At 41.0% G+C, this 18,027-nt stretch overlaps 1 protein-coding gene across 3 annotated transcripts in view; it reads right to left on the bottom strand.

The window, feature by feature from the left end:
• Positions 1-4,671: 4,671 nt before the first annotated feature.
• STN1 (STN1 subunit of CST complex) overlaps positions 4,672-18,027 on the bottom strand; it is a 43,416-nt gene continuing 30,060 nt past the window's right edge. For all 3 annotated transcript variants that reach the window (XM_071563373.1, XM_071563374.1, XM_071563375.1), the window contains 3 exons: positions 11,692-11,814; positions 11,055-11,127; positions 4,672-7,110 (listed from right to left, as the gene is read on the bottom strand). In XM_071563373.1, the coding sequence (XP_071419474.1) occupies positions 6,953-7,110; positions 11,055-11,127; positions 11,692-11,814 (354 nt within the window). In that variant the 3' untranslated portion in view covers positions 4,672-6,952. The remainder of the gene's footprint in view (positions 7,111-11,054; positions 11,128-11,691; positions 11,815-18,027) is intronic.

Raw genomic sequence — 18,027 nt, 5'->3', positions numbered from 1 at the left:
ATCATTAGGCAATTCTTTCCTTAGCCTTTTTCAGTAGGACTGATTTCAAACATCTTTGAGCTAAATCCTCCTCCTTCAGCTTCCTCTGTATTTCTCACCCTTTCCTACATTCAGAGTTCCAACAAAAGCTATTCTCTGTATCAGTTTGCTCCCATTGTTTGTCCTGGATCACTGTACTCCCAGAAGGACAAAGAGAGAAAGAGGACGTAAGTTCAAAAGATGTAATTAGGAGAAAAGAGACAAGGTGGGGAAGGAAAACAATGACAGAGTATTAACCAGCAGTGTAGGCAGTAGTTTCAGAACACCAGCTGCCTTGTTACAGCTCAGAGGTTATTTTGTGGACGTTACAGCAAAGTTTTACATGAATGCACGAACAACCCCTACACTCTCAATGTGACCAATTTTGGCAACAGGAGAAAAACCCAGCCCCAAGCACCCTTTTCATTTCCCTACCACATTCATACCCTGCCAAGAAGAGCACATGTTAGAATCAGGTAGGCCTGCAGGGCTGGCGTGAGTCCATTGTTGGGGAAGACATTTGAGGGAAGATTCCTCCCTCCTATTTCCAAATATCACTATAATATCTGGATGAGATCTCCATTCCTGGGAGGAACCATGAACTTTCCAGGTCAGTAACCGACTTGGCATATACTGCATTTAATCGTGTTGGCTGCAATGCAGTGACATACATTTGCAATTTATCTTACCTTGTTCCCAGAAGAGAGATGTGAAGGTGTCAGAGAACTCCAGTTCTAGCTGGTAGAGAAGGAGTGTTCATTCTTTCAATCAATAACAAAACAGCAAGCTAAAACAAGAGCTGTAGGACATGTTGTGCCAGGTTAATTGGCACTGCAGTGTTCAGTAGTTCAACACTTGCTGAAAATTATTCCTTTAGGTTATTTCTTTCACTGGCAAATTCCTGGTTCTATTTCTCAGGCAATCTTGTTAAGCTGGGCTGGTTTCAACTTGTAAATTACCATGACTAGATTAGAATGGCTTTCATTGCGCGTTTAAAAGATACTAGTGGGAATGAACTTGTGGCATAACTAACAATCAGTTGCTCAACTTTGTACCCCAATGTAGATGCTGTAGCTTTACCAGATTTTAACTGTTTGATTTGCAGTTTGCCATCATGACTGTCTGTCTTGGGACAATCTCTGTAACAAAACTTCAGAAAAAACAGTCCAGTCATTTCTTAGAAGAGCACTGCAGAACAAGCACTACTTGTGGCTGCAGAAGGTACAAAACCAGGTTCCTTGGGACTGTCTCATGTGTGGTTTCTCCGGTGTTGTATGACTGAGTTTCTTCCTTCCCTTTAATGGAGGCACTGATTTGAGCTTCCCTCTTCTATCAGTGCATTCATTTTCTAAAAATATGCCAGACCATAACAGCTCAGAATCCTTCACCCCTCTTAACTAGCCAAAGTCACTTTGGATGCTGGGACAGAAGCTGATAAATGCCCAGACACACAGTATAATCACATCAGAATAAAATCACACCTCCTCAGAGAAAAAACAACCACCACAAAAAAAAAAAACCAAAACCCCAAAAAACCCAACAAACCCAAAAATACCCCCAACAAAACCCCAACCAACCAAACAGGCTAAAAGGAGGCTCAGCAACTGGTAGACACACACGCTGAAAGTTCACATCAATGTCAGAGAACGTGTTTGCAATAAAATCTGCAAGGACATGAAAGTGGCAGGGAGAGCTCCTCTCAGAAGCGTGACTTGTGCTTGCTCAGTTTTGGGCAAGACATGAGTGGTGTTTATTTTTTAAGTATATTTATTTTGTATTTGGATACCTACAAGCAAACCACCACTAAAATCTTCGAGGGTGCCACTGGATCTTTGGGAAGGCAGGGTGTAAAAAGTGCTGTTTTCCTGAAATTGCAGCTCTTCCCTGCTGCAAACTGCACGGGGAAGAAAGCTCAAGAGTGATGTGGCTGTCTTCTGTCTCTTCTAGTGGCCTAGGCAAGGAGAAAAGCACAGCCTGCTGGAATCAGAATAGGCTGTGAATAGTGCCAGGTCAGTCAGGCAAGCAGATTATACTGAAACTTTCAATTGCGAGATGTTGACAAGGACATTTGAGTTAGGAAAGATAAAGGCAACAAAATAGAGAGGAAGGCGGTTTGACAGGATCTGTGGTACAGAGATGAACCATGAGATTGTGAATGAAGGGGCCGAGCAATGAGTCAGAGGAGAGAGTGGAGAGCAGAAATAGATGAAAGAAATTAGGGGGAAGGCCTGGCAAGGCATATTGCTGGGAATGAAACCCAAGATCCCTGGTTCAGCAATTCCCTGCTTCCAGCAAGCATCCACAAAAATGTTGCTGTAACGCTGGGGCTCCTGGAGGATGATAACCAATTATTAAAACTATTCTTTTATCTTTGTGGTTGAACTTTGTGGTTGAACTTTTGTTTGCTCACTAGCCTGAAGGGTTGGGGCAGGAGGACTGGAGAGTGCTGAAAGATGGCAATAAAGAACGGAGCACCGCACTGACAGGAAGTTTCAAAATTCAGGTTGCCCATGGGATCTGAACTTGCTCCCTTCCCATTTAGAGGTAACTATAGATACAAATCTTTGCTAGGCACATCTTTTCCCTATAGGATCAGCTTACTCGAAAAGTAAACCAAACTGCACTTCTCTGACAAACAGATTTTCAGTACTTTGCCTCGTAATTCTCCATGTGGCTCCATGCCTCACTGGCTGCTCATTGATTAATTCCCATTCTGAATAATGAATTAGCAACTCCTTCTGTTTATGGTGTTCATCACTGGAATACACAAGTCTGTATGGATCCACAACAGTACCAGCTTTTAGTCATGTAGCCAATATTTACCTTTTTCATTTATTACTTTGAAATTAAAGCTTCATTTTCCAGGTAGTTTGTGTAAAATGCATACCCTCATGGGTACAAATTTACAGTCCAAATATCTGAAAACAAGAATACTCAGAACTCATTTATCTGTATTTCTATTTTTATGAAGTCATCTAAGAAGTCAAAAGAGGGAATAGGATTCCAGGAAAAAAATATGATACAAATAAAACCAGGGAGACTATTATTGCTTCATAGGACCTGGAGAGCAAGAAGACAAGTCAAGCAGAGCAATATGCATGGAAAGAGAGGCAGAAAAACACAAAGCTATTATTTCTAATCCAAGAGCAACTTTTTTCAAAGTCCCACTCCAGCATCTATCCATTCACTCCCTCCCACACAGCCACAGAGTTCTTCTCTAATAGCTCCCAATGACTGATCTCAAGAAGCTTTTAATGACTAGGATTAACAAAAAGTGAGGCTTACGCACAGGGAGCTGTATTACCCCCAACTCACAAAAGAGGGAAACTGAGGCATGAAGCAACCTCGTCCCTTCTCTCACCTAAGCAGAGGGTGGGGACTGAAGATAGAGCTGTTCTTTTGTTTCCTTGTCAGAAAAGCAAACAACTTGCATTTTGTTGGAATAGAATATTGAGATTGTTTGGTAATCTTTTGTTCTCAGGTGCTGCATTTCTTTGGAAACTTACCTTTTTAAGGTAACATGAAAAGGCTGACTGCTTTTAAAAACTCCATTTTACTTACCTGCCTTTTACTGCTGCAAGTGTTTCTATGGAAACTGGAACTGGTCATGAAGCATTCATACAACATGAATTCTCTCTTGTCAGTTTTACATTAAAGTGCCACCTTCAAAGTCTTTTAATAAACCACTAATAATTGTGTTGCCTAACGAGCTTTCCAATTAAACAAAACAAGAAAGCATGCTTTCACTGAATGTTCTGCACAATATTTTTTAGGTGTGGTCTAAGAATTTTAACAGTGTGCATGATATGACTCTCTTGGTTAAGGCTCTGATCTTTAAACAGAGAGACAGTTTATTAGCAGTAAAAGCCCTAGTGTGTGTAGTTAGACTTACATAAAGGTGACTTATACCAATATGGGTATGTCTAGACTGCTGTCACAGAAGCACACTGTAGAGATACTGAGTGAATGGGTAAACCAGCCTACAGTGAGCTCTGTGCTTCCACAGCTCGCTGGGGTACTTGTGTGCAGGCACATGCATGTGGTATTCCCTGTAGGTACGAGAGGGAATGCTGTCAACCAGAATGTTAGTCTGTGTTGGGTGGCTACCATGGAAAAAATGAAGCATACAAGCTTAAGACACAACTATTCTGTACAGTTATTCAGAATTAGAAACTGTGAAGCTCAAGTCTAGGCTCCTCCATTAACTTTACCTTAACCTTTCAATCTTGTAAAAATTGTAGGCTCCTCTGTGTTCATTCATCTTACTTCCCTGAGTCAACTCAAGTGAGAAAATCCCTTTTTCCTGTTCTTGGGGAGCAATCTCCAACAGAACTCACCCTCCATCACAAGAGTTGAGCATTGCCAGCAAGGATCAACTTAAAAACTTCCAAGGACAGGTTCTTTCCAGAGCAACCTATCTGTGTTTTCTGACTGAAGTTCCTCCCACCTCATCTTGGAGGCTTTGCAGTTGGTCAGCACTTTCAAATTGCAACAGGGGCAGGACTGATGCAGACACAAGTGCCCTCTTCACCTCCAAGCACAGAAAATCAGTGGACAGCAATTTTAGGCAAACTTAACACAAAGAAACACATCTGAAACACAGGCAGTGCAGCCTCAAAGTTGTAAGCAACAGAAACGCAAAACACAAAGATGTAATCCTATTTTGGCAGGAATTTATTTGAGAGAGATCTTAAAGAGCAACGTGATCTCCAAACTCTCTTTTCCTCCCAAAACTCATTCAGCCCACACACTTGGCTGACACCCCCAGGAGAACCAAGGTTTTCTTCTAACTTATAGAGAGGAGATCACCTTTTCCACTGAGCTAGCAGTCCTCCTTTAACCCTTTCCCAACAAAATGGGCTTCTGCTAGCATGGAACATTTCAAGAAAATGGCCAAGCCACTGTCTTAAAGTAGATGCCATGCTCTTTCACAAGGTCCAAAATACCAAATACTTTAAAATAACCTCAAGCTCATGTCAAATAGGCAACTTAACCACAGGTACTGCTTGATTATGGACAACTCCTGAAGTGAATTTGAATTTCAGAATCAACATTCCAAGTTACTTCTTCCAGTTATCCTTTGTTTTTAAGCATCACTTACTGATCACTTACTCCTGATCAGTAATCAGAGCAGGAGTTAAAAAGTAAATCTCCCCAGGTGGCCAACCAGACCTTCCCAGAGGCATAAAGCTACAATTCCCCTCAGTACCAATTCACTCAGAATCTGCCTTCTTTCCCTGATTTACAGAGATATTTATGAGGGGAGAGAGTGGGGAAGAAACACTCTACAATTCTTCCTTAACCCTCTTCTACTTCCTTCTGCACAGGTACATTCCTTCAGGACCTGTTCAGGGCCCATATTAAGAAGGGACCCAACTGAGAACAGCAGCATGAAGAGCAGGGCAGCCTGCAGGGAAACCAACTATTGAGTCCTGCACCAAGCAGGGATTTACAGCAAATGAACGATTCATGCATAGTTTTCTACTATGAACAAACTTACCATCTCTTTAAGGCCAGAGTTTTCCACAGGCCTCTGAATGCAAATGCCAAATATTTTGTCATGCCTTTCTCTTAGCCTATATCTCACTGCAGTCAGGGCTTGGAATGAGGCATATAATATAACAAACCAGAGACCTGGCACACATGGGGCTCCTCACTGGCTTTCCTCATGCATATGGTTTATTTTTCCCTGCTATGTCAATCCTTATAGGGCTTTACCACTACATCTGCCTCCTGGGAGTCTGCTATTTCAACTGTTAAAGGGAAGGTGCAGAAGTAAAAAGAAGGATACATTTAATCTTCTCTACTCTTTTCAAGCTAAAGGTCTCACCTCTACACCATTAATTAAACAGATTAATTTTAAACAGACAAGCCCCTGCAGCAGTTAGCCCTCTCCAAGGATAAATATTGAACAGCTCTGGATTTGAACTGTTTCACATAACAGAGTTGTGATTATTCCAGATCAAACATCATCTTTAGGCCAGTGTTGTTTCATTTGTCTTGTGTTCCTCTGCAAGCACAGATATGGGTGGTATTTTACCCCAAAGGTGACAAAGAATAAAAGAAAAAAGGCAATAGGCAGCATGGAGATTACAGTGGGCCTTGATAGCTTTTGTATTTTCTTTTCCAAACATCTAGTTTATGCTTTACCATTGGTGATGTAGGAAGCAACTTAAAAATAAACAGCAAAATGGTGGTTGATTTTGAGAATTCTGGTTTGAAAAAAATCCACAATAACAGGCATCAGTAACACAATTGGTAGCCAGGGCAATGCAAGCAGCTTGACAACCAGGGGGCAAGGCTGTAGGATGGGGAAGGGTTGCAGGACCCCGTTCCTGAATATTACTTTCCAGGGAAAGGTGAGGACTGCTTCAGTGGGGAAGGTGATCCATTTACAGACATAGGTACACTGGCACTGCCAGGAAGATCAGGCAAATACTTCTTTGTTTCTCCAGCTATTATAAAGTTTACATAAAAAGAAAGATCCACAGCTATTACCATATGAAAGCGCACAAGCTCAGTCTTTAAGCCAGAAAAATGAGTCCTGACATGGCCACTGCTGTAAACAGTGCTCTTTAGCAGTGATTTGCCTTTAGGGCCCAATGGATACAAATATGAGGATGGTCAATGTCTCATAATTACTGCAAGGAAAGAGCCCAGTTTCTTTTCCAGTTCTCCTGCTGTATTAGAATGTCCAGAATCAGTTTGACACAACTTTCACTAGGAATAGCAAGGAAGTCAGGAAGAATATTAAAACAAGTATTTGAACAACCTCTCTGAAGCTGGACAAAAACAGCATTTGGAGAATCAGAAGGCTTTTTTATCCCCTATCTAGATCATACCAGCTAATGATAGCTTTTCAGAGTCTCTCAAACTCTCTCTTCTCTCTTCCTGAATGGACAACAATTAATATATCTTATCTTTTCTCTTCTCTTTAAAATGCTGTATAATATCCTTCCATAGTGCTGACAATATCACTGTTACTCTCCAGCAGTCCCAAGACACGTTGCACCACCACTTCAGCTAGAGAGGGGTTGTAGCTCTGCTGAACACAGCTCAGGACATGAAAGAAATGACAGCCTTTTTCAGCATCTGCAGAAAAAAAAAAGGAAAATTCAGCCAGGCATAGAGGAACAACTTCAGTCTGTCTCTTTTGAACTATTATAATCCAGACCAGTCTTAGCTGTTGGAGAGAAAGAATACCCTAGATGCTAAAGCAGAGATGTGTGTATTCAGAGGAGAGAGATCAGTCTGTGCCTACAGTCCTCCAGTTATCAACTGTCCCCACTGACTTTTTTTGGAAGTGTTGGGGCTGCAGCAGTAGTAATGAGGGTGAAAGATATATCAGTCTTGCCAACTGTAACATACAAGGGATCATTCAGTAAACTTGCTGATGAGGTTAATAACATAAAGGTACCTCCACTGCACCTATGCGAGTTATCCAGTTTCTGCAGCCTCAGAAGGAACCAAATGAAAATAATTTTGTTCATACTCCACTTCAAAACCCCCTAGCACAGCAGTGAGGTGCGTGGCCAGGACCTGTAACAGTCTGCCCAACGCTGGCACCTTGTGGAAAAACTGCTGCGGTGCAACTTCCATTCACCTCACAATGCAATCCCGTCCCCGCCCTTCAGACTACTCAAACAATCACGGGAGCATAAAGTGACAGAACTTCAGTATCAAATTTTATCTCCTTTTAAGAGGAATTAGCTCTGAAATGTACAAGAGAGCAGAAGTTTTAAAATAACAAGCATAGAGGTTCCCAATGGCTGCACACAGCTACTGTGTGCCAGGTGGAGCCATCGTTTGAAGTTGTTCCAGTCAACATTTCCTCCTACAGACCCTGTAACACACTATTCATCACTGCTGCAGGTTTGCAGTCTCTTCAAGTGCTGAACTCTGCTACACACTTCTCCTTGGTGGCTAACAGTGGAAAACAAGCATAAATAAGACACATCAGCATGAATTATTTTCCTTCTCAGCCCTCAGTTCATGTGATGCAAGGCAAGTTTGATAAGGGTACTGAGAAATTGCCATGGAGGTCCTTATACTTTGTTGTTGCTGCATTTGTTTTTATTTTTGTTATTCTCTACTCTAGAATCTGTAGAACCCCAGAAGTACCTTAGAAGTTGCTGAAAAACACCAGTGGTAGATAGTGGTGTATAAACAGTTCAGCCTAATTCTTATTAGTCAGTGATTCAGGCAAAAGTACTTTAGAATGTCAGTGACCCAGAGTGATAAAAGACCTTTATGGCTGGTAGCCAAAAATGTGTCCACCTCCCTGAGAAAGGTAAGTGCAGAGAACAGAACAATGCTTCTACCTGGTCATGGTGACTGTTGTTGTAAACAAAGTGGGTAACTGCATTTTGCATTTGTCATAGGTTTGCCATAAGAAGGCCAAAGTGTCCATCCCTGATCTACAGTAACTTAAGTCATAATGAATTAATTAGTGACTCAAGTGTTACCCAACAGTGCAATACATACTTTCCTCCTAGATGGTCATAGAAAGTGGCACTTTGGGGTAGCTGCAGGTGTGTACAGTCATTAAGCAACCCAGAGACACTCCTAGTCTACAGGCCAACTTTGAGGGAATACACTCCTTGTAGTGGAGTCACGCTGTTGCTCTTTCACTGACATCCTGGGTTCCAGCTTTTGTTCAGGTGAGCCACACCATGACCAACTGTTGTGCCCAACAACCAACATCAGAGGGGACAGACTCACAGAACAGCTACCATTTGCCCACTGTGGACATCTCATACAGGGTACATTCTGACTATTAAATTTAACTTCAGGTGGTTCTGGTTTTTTTTGTCCTCTCTACTAATAGTCTGATCTAAGCCTAAAGCCATAGCAAATTTGAAAAAAATATCCATTTTGCAGTTCAGTCTGGAGTCAAAATGTACTGTAAGTTTCCAGATGGACCTACAGTGGCCTCACGTGAGGGCATTTAAGACCAGTCTGTTTGGAATTGTAAGTGGAGCCAAGAACTAGGATCATCACGTAGGCACATACTGGATCAGAATTTGTGGAGTTCTCAGAAAGCACACTTAAGACTTTTTTATTATTTGTACAATACTTCCAGACAGCTGGGTTGGGCCTGAGAACGTGTCACAACTAAAGTAATTGGGTGAGGCGTTGCCTGGAAAACTGGCACAGAAGTAACTCATTGGAGAGAAGAGTTGAGTTTATCATAAATCAGCCTTCTTGTCATGGAAGATTACTACCGCTCTTGAAGGAAAACAGGGAGGAATTTCTTGCAACAAACAAGCAAAAGCCCTTAAGGTATAGGCTCATGTCCTTACTTTCTCCCTGGGAGCCCAGTGGGCGGCTGGAAGCGCCCTCCCGCCAGCAGAGGGGGGCCGGCAGCCGCACTGAGCTCCGCGCTCTTGCATCATTCAGTGACAACAAACACCCGCAGTGCCCTGTTGGTTTCGATTGAAACTTCATGACTTTTCTTCTATCACCAGTGACGAGGACATCGAAAAGGTCCTTCTGAAAACCAGCAAAGGGACACTGATCTGGAAATTGTCCTCTTTACTGAAGGAAACTAAGTAAGGGGGAATATGTCAAGGAGAACAAGAGGCTCTGTTAAGCAGTTGCTAATTTTCACCTGATTAGCATGGAAAACTTTGCTTTGAGGACTCAGAACTCTTTAAAGTATTTCTGTGACTGATCTACAAATTTCTCTCTGTTGACTCCTGACTGAAAGAACTTCCCAACCTCTCATAGATCACAGATCACTTTGCCAGTGTGACAATGCACAAGAGGAGAGCAAATGCCAGGCAGTCACTCAGTGCCCTGTGCCAACTGCACACAGGTTCTGGCCTTGATAGAGGCAGTTATGTATAAAAACAAACAAAAACCAGGCAACTAGGTGAACTAGCTGATGTATAAAATGGGCAGAGGAATGATTTGACTCTAATGAAGTTTGTTAATTGGATAAAAGACAGTAAAACAATGTGATATGGTAATTTCTTGGATTGAAACAGCCTAAGGCAAATGAGCCCATCTTAATTTGCATGCCCAGTAACCTCAGCTCCCTCCATCCCCCTAAGATACAGGAACTTTCACCTCCACACCCAAACCTTGTCTAAAATTGCACCACTTTTTAAGATAGGCAGTCAAAAACTCAAACAGAATACTGCTTCAGTTAACCTGTTTTCACTGCAGGATAACCAGGTCCTGCAAGCACTATTATAGTTATGATAGTATAAGGATATGAGCAACTTAAGATTATATGCCTTATATTCTAGTCAGTCATTATTCTGTACTGAAGCATATTCTACCCCACAAATACCTGCACTCCAGCAGCAACTGATCCCTGCTGGCACATTCTGCCCGATGAACTGAAAGACACTCTGTAGCAATATACCTGTGTAATTAGCAGATGTTCCAGTCAAGCACAAACTATCACTATGGCAATAAGGCACAAGAGGCTTCACGTACAGAGAACTCAGAAGCCACTCGAGGTGCATTAGCTTAAAATAAGTTAACTTTATTCAACTGAAATCCCTACCTGCAAAGAACAACCACCTGAGCTCTACCTGAGCTTAAAATCTACAGAGAATGTTCTACTGACTTAAGCATGTTTTATTGTTGACTTAATGGAGGCAAGGATTTCACCTTTCTGCATGGTCACTTTTGTGTCAACTCCCCTGTAGAAACCGAACCAGCAAGATTTGCTACTTCTTCAGAGTGCAATGCAACAACAGCTGTTAGCTGGTGACCTAACTTCATGACCCTTGGTTCCTCCCAAAATCTAAGTATTCTAAAAAGATACAGATCTAAGATAATGGCTGCTTATTTCAGATCCGAGAGGTTTGCTTCCTGCTGGACACACTTGCTCTTCCTCTCTCCATGCTCACAGGAAGCTGCTCCTGCACTGGCACTTTTAGCTGTACTGATGAGCTACACCAGCAACAGCTCTGAGTTCAGGGGTAAGGACAAACTGAGTATCTAATCCAGCAGCAGGAGAAGACACTATCATCAGTGTATCAACATCAGCTCATCAGAGCCCTGATCACTCTGATACTCACGCCTGGGTTTTCTACAGTCTTCTTTAATCACATCAAGGGTCACTTTAAGCAGTTCCTTATCATGGTCAGTCACCTGGAGAAAAAAAGAAGAAACTGGCAATTTATAGCAGACTATTTCACAGTACATGGCCTGGCTGGTGAAAAACACTCCAAGGACATGATATATTCTAAGCTAACACTGATACCTACAGTCTGCATTATATACTGCCTCCAAGACTAATAATAAACGTCAAATCTGCAAGTATTATTTTGACTACTATTAGCATCATCCATAAGTTAAGTGAAGAAAAATGACAGAACAGAATTCAGCCCAAAGGAGGGTGACTGACTCGGTAGAACACCAACCTTCAATCCACTTCAATTAGAAGAAATGTCCCAGGTTTCAGGGAGCTCAGCTGCATCAGCACAGTTTGGCAGCCCAGTAAACACACATAGAACTTGGAACAACAACCCCGTGGGTTATACAGAGTAAAACTAGCAGTGCTGCAGATAAAACTTTTGAGGAAACAGAAAGCACTTGGATGTCTAGCTTCTTTTTCTGAAACATTTCTACTTTTTCTGTGATATTTCTACTGTTTCTAATGACTATGAAAGTCATACCCCTGAACTTTTTTGCTACCACAGCTCAGTTTCTTACATGGTATAAGTCCTTGGAGCTACCAGGTTTCTGGAAAACCACTCCTTTTTCTTGTAGCATCTTTATTGCATCCTTAAAAACACTGTGAATTCTTTTGGAACTGGAGTTACCTTTTGACTTCACCTGGATGGGAAGAAAGGAATGAGGCAGATGGTGAGAGATCTCAGCTCAGTTAAAGTTATCAGCAATAGCTCCAGATACTTTCAAGAGAAAGAGGACTACAGGTCATCTTTACACGTGAAGATTTTTACACATTTTTCTTCATGTAGTAATTCATGAATTATATCTGTTATGTATGAACTAACCAATATCCCCGAGCTTTAAACAAAACCCAAACACCAGAAGCTTGTGCCAGTTAAGGAACCACAATCTCTAAACTGCTTGCTTTGTATTTAGCAGCTTTTTGATTACGTAGTGAGAACTCTTTTTTTTGGAATAGGCTTATGATGCTTGCAGACCATTTGACTAATTAGCTAATCAAGCTTTGTTCCCATTCAGTTTTCCTGGTAATAAGGGTAGGAAGATCAGTATTTTGTAAAGTGATGCTCAGGAGGAATCCAAGGGCTGAGGATTGGATTCCCATCTCCTGATTTCAAACACAGAAAGGAGAAAACTGAAAAAAAACCAGTATTTGTTTCTTGCCCTCTTTGTTTCCAGATTTTTACAAACATTCTGGTCATGCTCTCAGTAGCTTCTCCATAGCCTAATGAAATGAAAGGATAAAAAGCATGCAAGAAATTAAGACAAGTGTATGAAATAAGGGAACAAAGTATTCAGTTTTGAGGGCAGGTAGGAAACGAGTCTCTTGTGAAAGGAGAACAATGTGCCTGGAAGTCTATACTTGAGGAGGTTATTTAGAACACAGTGTTCTGTGTTTGGGACACATCTAACAGGAAGGAAGGAAGGGAAGGGGGGAAAAATCCAGGAGAAAGTAGGGTTTGTTTGGAGGTAAAGAAGAGCTAAGACAGTGCCATGACAGCTAGGGAAGTAGAAGGAAATTAGGAACCAGTTGTGGAGAGGGGAAAGTATGTGTAGATAAAATCAAGACTATGATTTACCTCTCTCCATCTGTCCTACTCTGTCCTTCAGCCTTCTATTTATCTATACAGACTGCTTCAGCTTCCCAGTTGTTTTCTCATTTGCTGGAAGCACGCTGTGCTCTCTGTGGTTTTCTTTAAGAAGAGAGCTAAACTGCTTCCCACAAACCAATGTGAGATAACCAGAACCACACCAGAGCAACCAAAGCAAGATTTGCCAAGCCATGTCTTCAACTATCACCATAAATGCTCCCACCCTGTTCTGAACAAAAGTATCAGACTTCACATATCCTACTTCACTCCCCAGAAGCGCTCACAGAAGCCTTGGGAGTGAAGCAGGCAACCACCTCGCACTAGAGTGAATTCACGTGAATATGAGACATGGACACGTGAGCAATGGAAGAATATGTTTCACAAAACATTCATTCAACCTATTTGCAGTTCTCAAGTGACACTACAACTGCCTCTAAGCCTGGAAGCTGATGTGCCTAACTGGCAATAGTTCAGAGATCCAAAAGGGATATTGGTGTTAGCATGCATTGTAAGTTGCTCCATCCCCTTCCACCAGCTAACCCTCAGTATTTCAGCAGGCCATGATCAGATCACATCTCTCTCTCTGTCCCAAAACAGCTAACTCTTTTTCCTCTCAAATCAACAGTAAAAGCTATCTGCCTAATAGTTAAAGATAGTTAACATAGAACAATGGCTAATATTCTCAGTTCAGTTTTCTCTGTTTCAGACAGAAGGACTTTGTCTGTCCTACTGTCCACCACAGCTATCAGTGGGGATAACAACTCCACTTCTAATTAGAAACTTGACCATACATCTGGACACCATTCCAGACACAACATTAATACCACTACCGTATTTCTCTTCATAATGCCCCTTCTGATGGACTGAAGAAAAAAACATAAAATGTAGCAGGAAGGATTAGATGAAGAGTGAACATTTTCTTATGGAAAAGCACATTCTTGTAACCATATGTAAAAAGAACAGACTTTGTCTCTCATCAAATGCAGTAATAGATCCTCAAGAATGTAAGAAATTGCTAGCAAAGCAACCAACTCAAGGCTCTGATCAATTTTTAATGTGAAAGCAAACATTTGGGGGAAAAAAAGATAAAAATATCTCAAAAGAAGCACAATAATTATGCAGTTTGGCTCAATTCTGAGATCCTGTCAGAAACAGGAGATAATTAAAAACAGACTCTGTGTGAACTGACACACAGCTAAGCCTGGATGGATACTGAAACAGAATCACTAAGAACGCGAGTCGAGGCAATGACAGAGTGAAGACAGTAAGGCCTTACAACAAGTAAGCAGCTGTTACAAATCAGCACCCTCTCATATGTGCTGCAGAGTCCACTGGAAAGGGCTCCATGGCAGAAGGACTGTTTCTGAAAAACAAATGAGGGCTCCTGTCCACTTTAATATTATCATATTATATATTAATATAATAATATTTTATATTATTGGGCTTTAATACGATAATGAAATTACAGGAAAAATTTGGGGGGTTTCCCTAGTGTGCTCTAGAATATGCTTCCTCTTCTCCATTCCTCTTATCACTTTGATGCCAAACCGAGCCTTCATTTCCGCTGGACTTAGATCTCACTCAGAGTCAATATACACCAAAGTTTGTGATTTAGTCTACTGAGTAGATATCTGCAGAAGACTGAACATGAGGCTATACACAGAGAAAAGAAATTTAGAACTATGAAATTCTACATGATTTTACATCTCTGCTTTTATTTCAGGAGGAGATTGAGAAATACTTGCATTTCAACAGTTATAAAGATGTATTACAGCAGTTAACATAGTTCCTTCTACGTCACAGCCTATTAGCCATCCCTTTACTTTTACAACCCTTTCATCTCAAAAATGCAGATATTAAGTAGTTTAACTGCTGATACAAAGCACCAGCAAGATTTGAATCTGAATTTCAAATGTGCCTCTCACCTCTCAATGTTCACACTTCATTTTGCAAAGTGCTCCCCTTGGATATGCCTTCGATTCATGGTGCACCATTTTGGGTTCTCTGAAGGACTAACAACTTCCCCTGCGCTCCCAAATCAGCTCCCATTCAAATAACTTAAGCTGTATATCCAAACAAAAATCATTCATTGCTTTTGCAAAACATGTGAAGTACCTGTGTGTGTGTATGTTCTGAGATAGAAGCAGCTATTAAATAATAATTTTACCATCACTACCCTTGCTCTCAAGACCAGCCAAGGACTCTGTAGCAAAGCCAACAGAAGAATCTATGTCTACAGAATTAAGCCAGTATTTTAATCAATATATTCCATGTGATGGATCTCATGCAGTTTAGTGGGTTGGTGCTGTGCTACCAGTTATTCTCAGATCTTTAAAACAAGGCAAACTCTCTGTACAATCAATAAGAGATCAAAGAAATGAAGTGGTACAGGAATCAGTCAGTCTGTTCAAAACAACAAAAGTATGTAACCTTTGACTCATAATGAATCACAACACACCCTGATGGTGTTCAGGTTTCCTGGTATAACCACACACGTGATTCCACTCTTGGAATCGCCCTCTGCAATTTCTCATGCAGTGTTTAATCCTTGGCTTACACAGGTGACAATTTTAGTAATAGTGATTCTGGACATGTCAATCCTGATGTCCTATAATAAGCTTTGCAATATACATATTTAAAGCAGCAGTAAAGCTGCTTCAAGAGGCAGAAAGACAAGCACATAGCATCAAGAATATACAATGCACTGTATTACACCTACAATGTACAGGGTATATACAGTGAGTGTGAACACCACTGTGCAACTTCCAGCTTTAATTACTTGGCACTGATGACCTTGTGATAATATTCAAATCAAAAGAAGTGCAAACAGCAGAGTCTGGAAAGCACAACCCAAGTTACATGTCCAGGCCAGTGACATACACAAACTGGAAGGGTAACACCAAAACAGCTCATGCTATAGCTTATGTATGAGAGAAGTGCATAAAAATGGGTAATCAAGACTGGTTGGTTGCAAGTATTTAATTCAGTTGAGAAACTGAATGGATCCAGTTCACATGTAGTTTTCTTTAAAAAAGGAACCAAAGGCTTGTCCATTTATCAAACATAATTGCCTAAGTCTGGCAAGTACATTGTGGAGGTTCTCTAAGCACAAAATTACTTTTTCTGCTTTTGCTTGTAGCCTGCCTTCTGGTATCCACCCCTCCAGTTTCAAAAGCTGTTTGTTTAAGGGACAAGGAAAAGGCTACAGCCTAGGGACAGACAGGGCACCATGTACACAAAATAAAGCTCCACTGGCTTTAAAGGTCATAACAAATTTGTTAATTTTTAACTATTTTTAACAACACCAAGCCTTTCAATTCTCTTACTCATCCTCTGTAGGCTGTAAAATTAATTTTTCCTAGTGTATATCTGAGAAGAGGACATAACTTGAGTTCTGCCATGTGCATCTGCTAAAGGGAAATTTCTTCTTGAGAGACAGAAGACTGCACTGCTGGGGAGCCATTAGGACTGGAATAAGGTATTGTAGGCCATGTATGGGATATGGACAGGGCTCAGATACACAGTAATACTGAAAAGGAACAGAGAGATGCTTCCTATCTCAAGCTATCCCAGCTACCTCCTTCCATCTTCAGTCCCTGCTCCACTCCACTCCACTGTTGGTGACTCCATAGCAGCTCACTACCTCCCTGGAGAAAATATTCCATGGGGAGATACCCTCCCACTAAGATGAACACTGTGCAAGTACTTTAAAAGTTTAGAAAGAGATGAAGGGGGTGGACTATATCTACTGGGATCAGGGGGAAAGGCAGAGAAAGGCAACCAATAATTTAACAGTAACCATGCTCTAGAACACTGGAATCAGGGTAAAAAAATGTGAAGTTATACATCCAAATAACTCATCCTTTCACATTCAGGGAAAGTGCAAGTAGTGAACAAGTGTGCATATTGTGGTGTGGCCTAATTAGTTTGATCTACCCATCTAGCTGCTGCCCTGCCAATTAGGCATGAAGTAACATCGTTCCACATCAGCAACACCATTTATCTTTTTGGTTTGAGGGCAATGCCAACCTAAAGACTACAGAAGGGAAAAGAAAGGAAAAAAGACAGGCATCAGAACTATTACACTTATTTTTGTGGATCTAACTGGGTACTTGACCCTTTGCCAATTATGAGAAGTGACACCTTCTGGAGGAACGACAAAATGAAGTCCCAGAGCATTACTAGGCACTCCCCTTCAGGCACTCAGGCCACTTGACTACTGCAGGTCCTTTTTTATGCAAAGACAGATAAGTCTCTTTGCAAGAAATTAATACCAAAGGCCAGTAGGGAGAACTGCAATTTCTAAATAAGCATCTGTGTGCCCAAATTCCTGGGGCATTTACTCACATCCTTGCATCAGGGTCAGGAGAAACTATTAATTATTATGATAGCTCCCCATGACTGCTAACAACACTGATGCTACATTGTTTTTCTTGATTTGGGTTTTTTGGGTTGTTTTTTTGTTTGTTGGTTGGGATTTTGTTTGGTTTGGGTTTTGTAGGGGTTTTGGGATTGTTTTAGAGTCTTTCAATGTTTGTTCTGCACCAGGTCCTACTTTGAAAGGCTTTGCAAGTTATTTATCTTTATCTAAATGCTGCAACTTCTAAGATGGAAGTTTTCAGTATTGGTCACAATGACCACTACTTCCTTTAATGTAGTGTCTGGGAACTTTTAATTCTGTTCCAGCTAGTTTAGGAAATACCCTGTCCCATGCTGAATATTCAGTATCAAACTTTTCTGTTAAAAATGAGAATAGCTGCTGTTAGTGTTAATAGCTATGTTTGCTTTAAAACAAACAAAAAATGACTTAAATAAAAACAGAAAACCACCCAACTCAGCTATCAAGAAGCAGCTATCAGAAGCAGTTCAACAAGACCAACAAGAATAGAGCTACTCTTAATTATTATTTGACCTCATCTGCAAAGGACTGGGGTTTGTGTTGCTTTGTTTGTTTTTTTTTAAGAATTAAACAAACATCAAAAGTCAACATTACATAGCACTTAACATTACAGTGCACATCAAAAACAGGCAGTGAAAATGACTGTCAGGGATTTATTTCTCTAAAGAAAACCAAAAAGTAAACAAGTGAGTCACAACACTCCAGTTTAGGTTTCAGTTGCCATTGCCATCTGGGTAAAAGATGTAACTTTTAGCTTTGTAAAAATCACAGATTATGCACTGATCACAGAATCACAGTCTATTCTGAGTTGGAAGGGACCCACAAGGATCATCGAGTCCAACTCTTAAGACAATGGCCCACATGGGG

The sequence above is a fragment of the Pithys albifrons genome, chromosome 9 (genome assembly GCF_047495875.1).
Source record: "Pithys albifrons albifrons isolate INPA30051 chromosome 9, PitAlb_v1, whole genome shotgun sequence".
NCBI lineage: Eukaryota > Metazoa > Chordata > Aves > Passeriformes > Thamnophilidae > Pithys > Pithys albifrons.
Note: the sequence above shows the minus strand (reverse complement) of the source record. Positions and strands in the feature narration are given on the sequence as shown.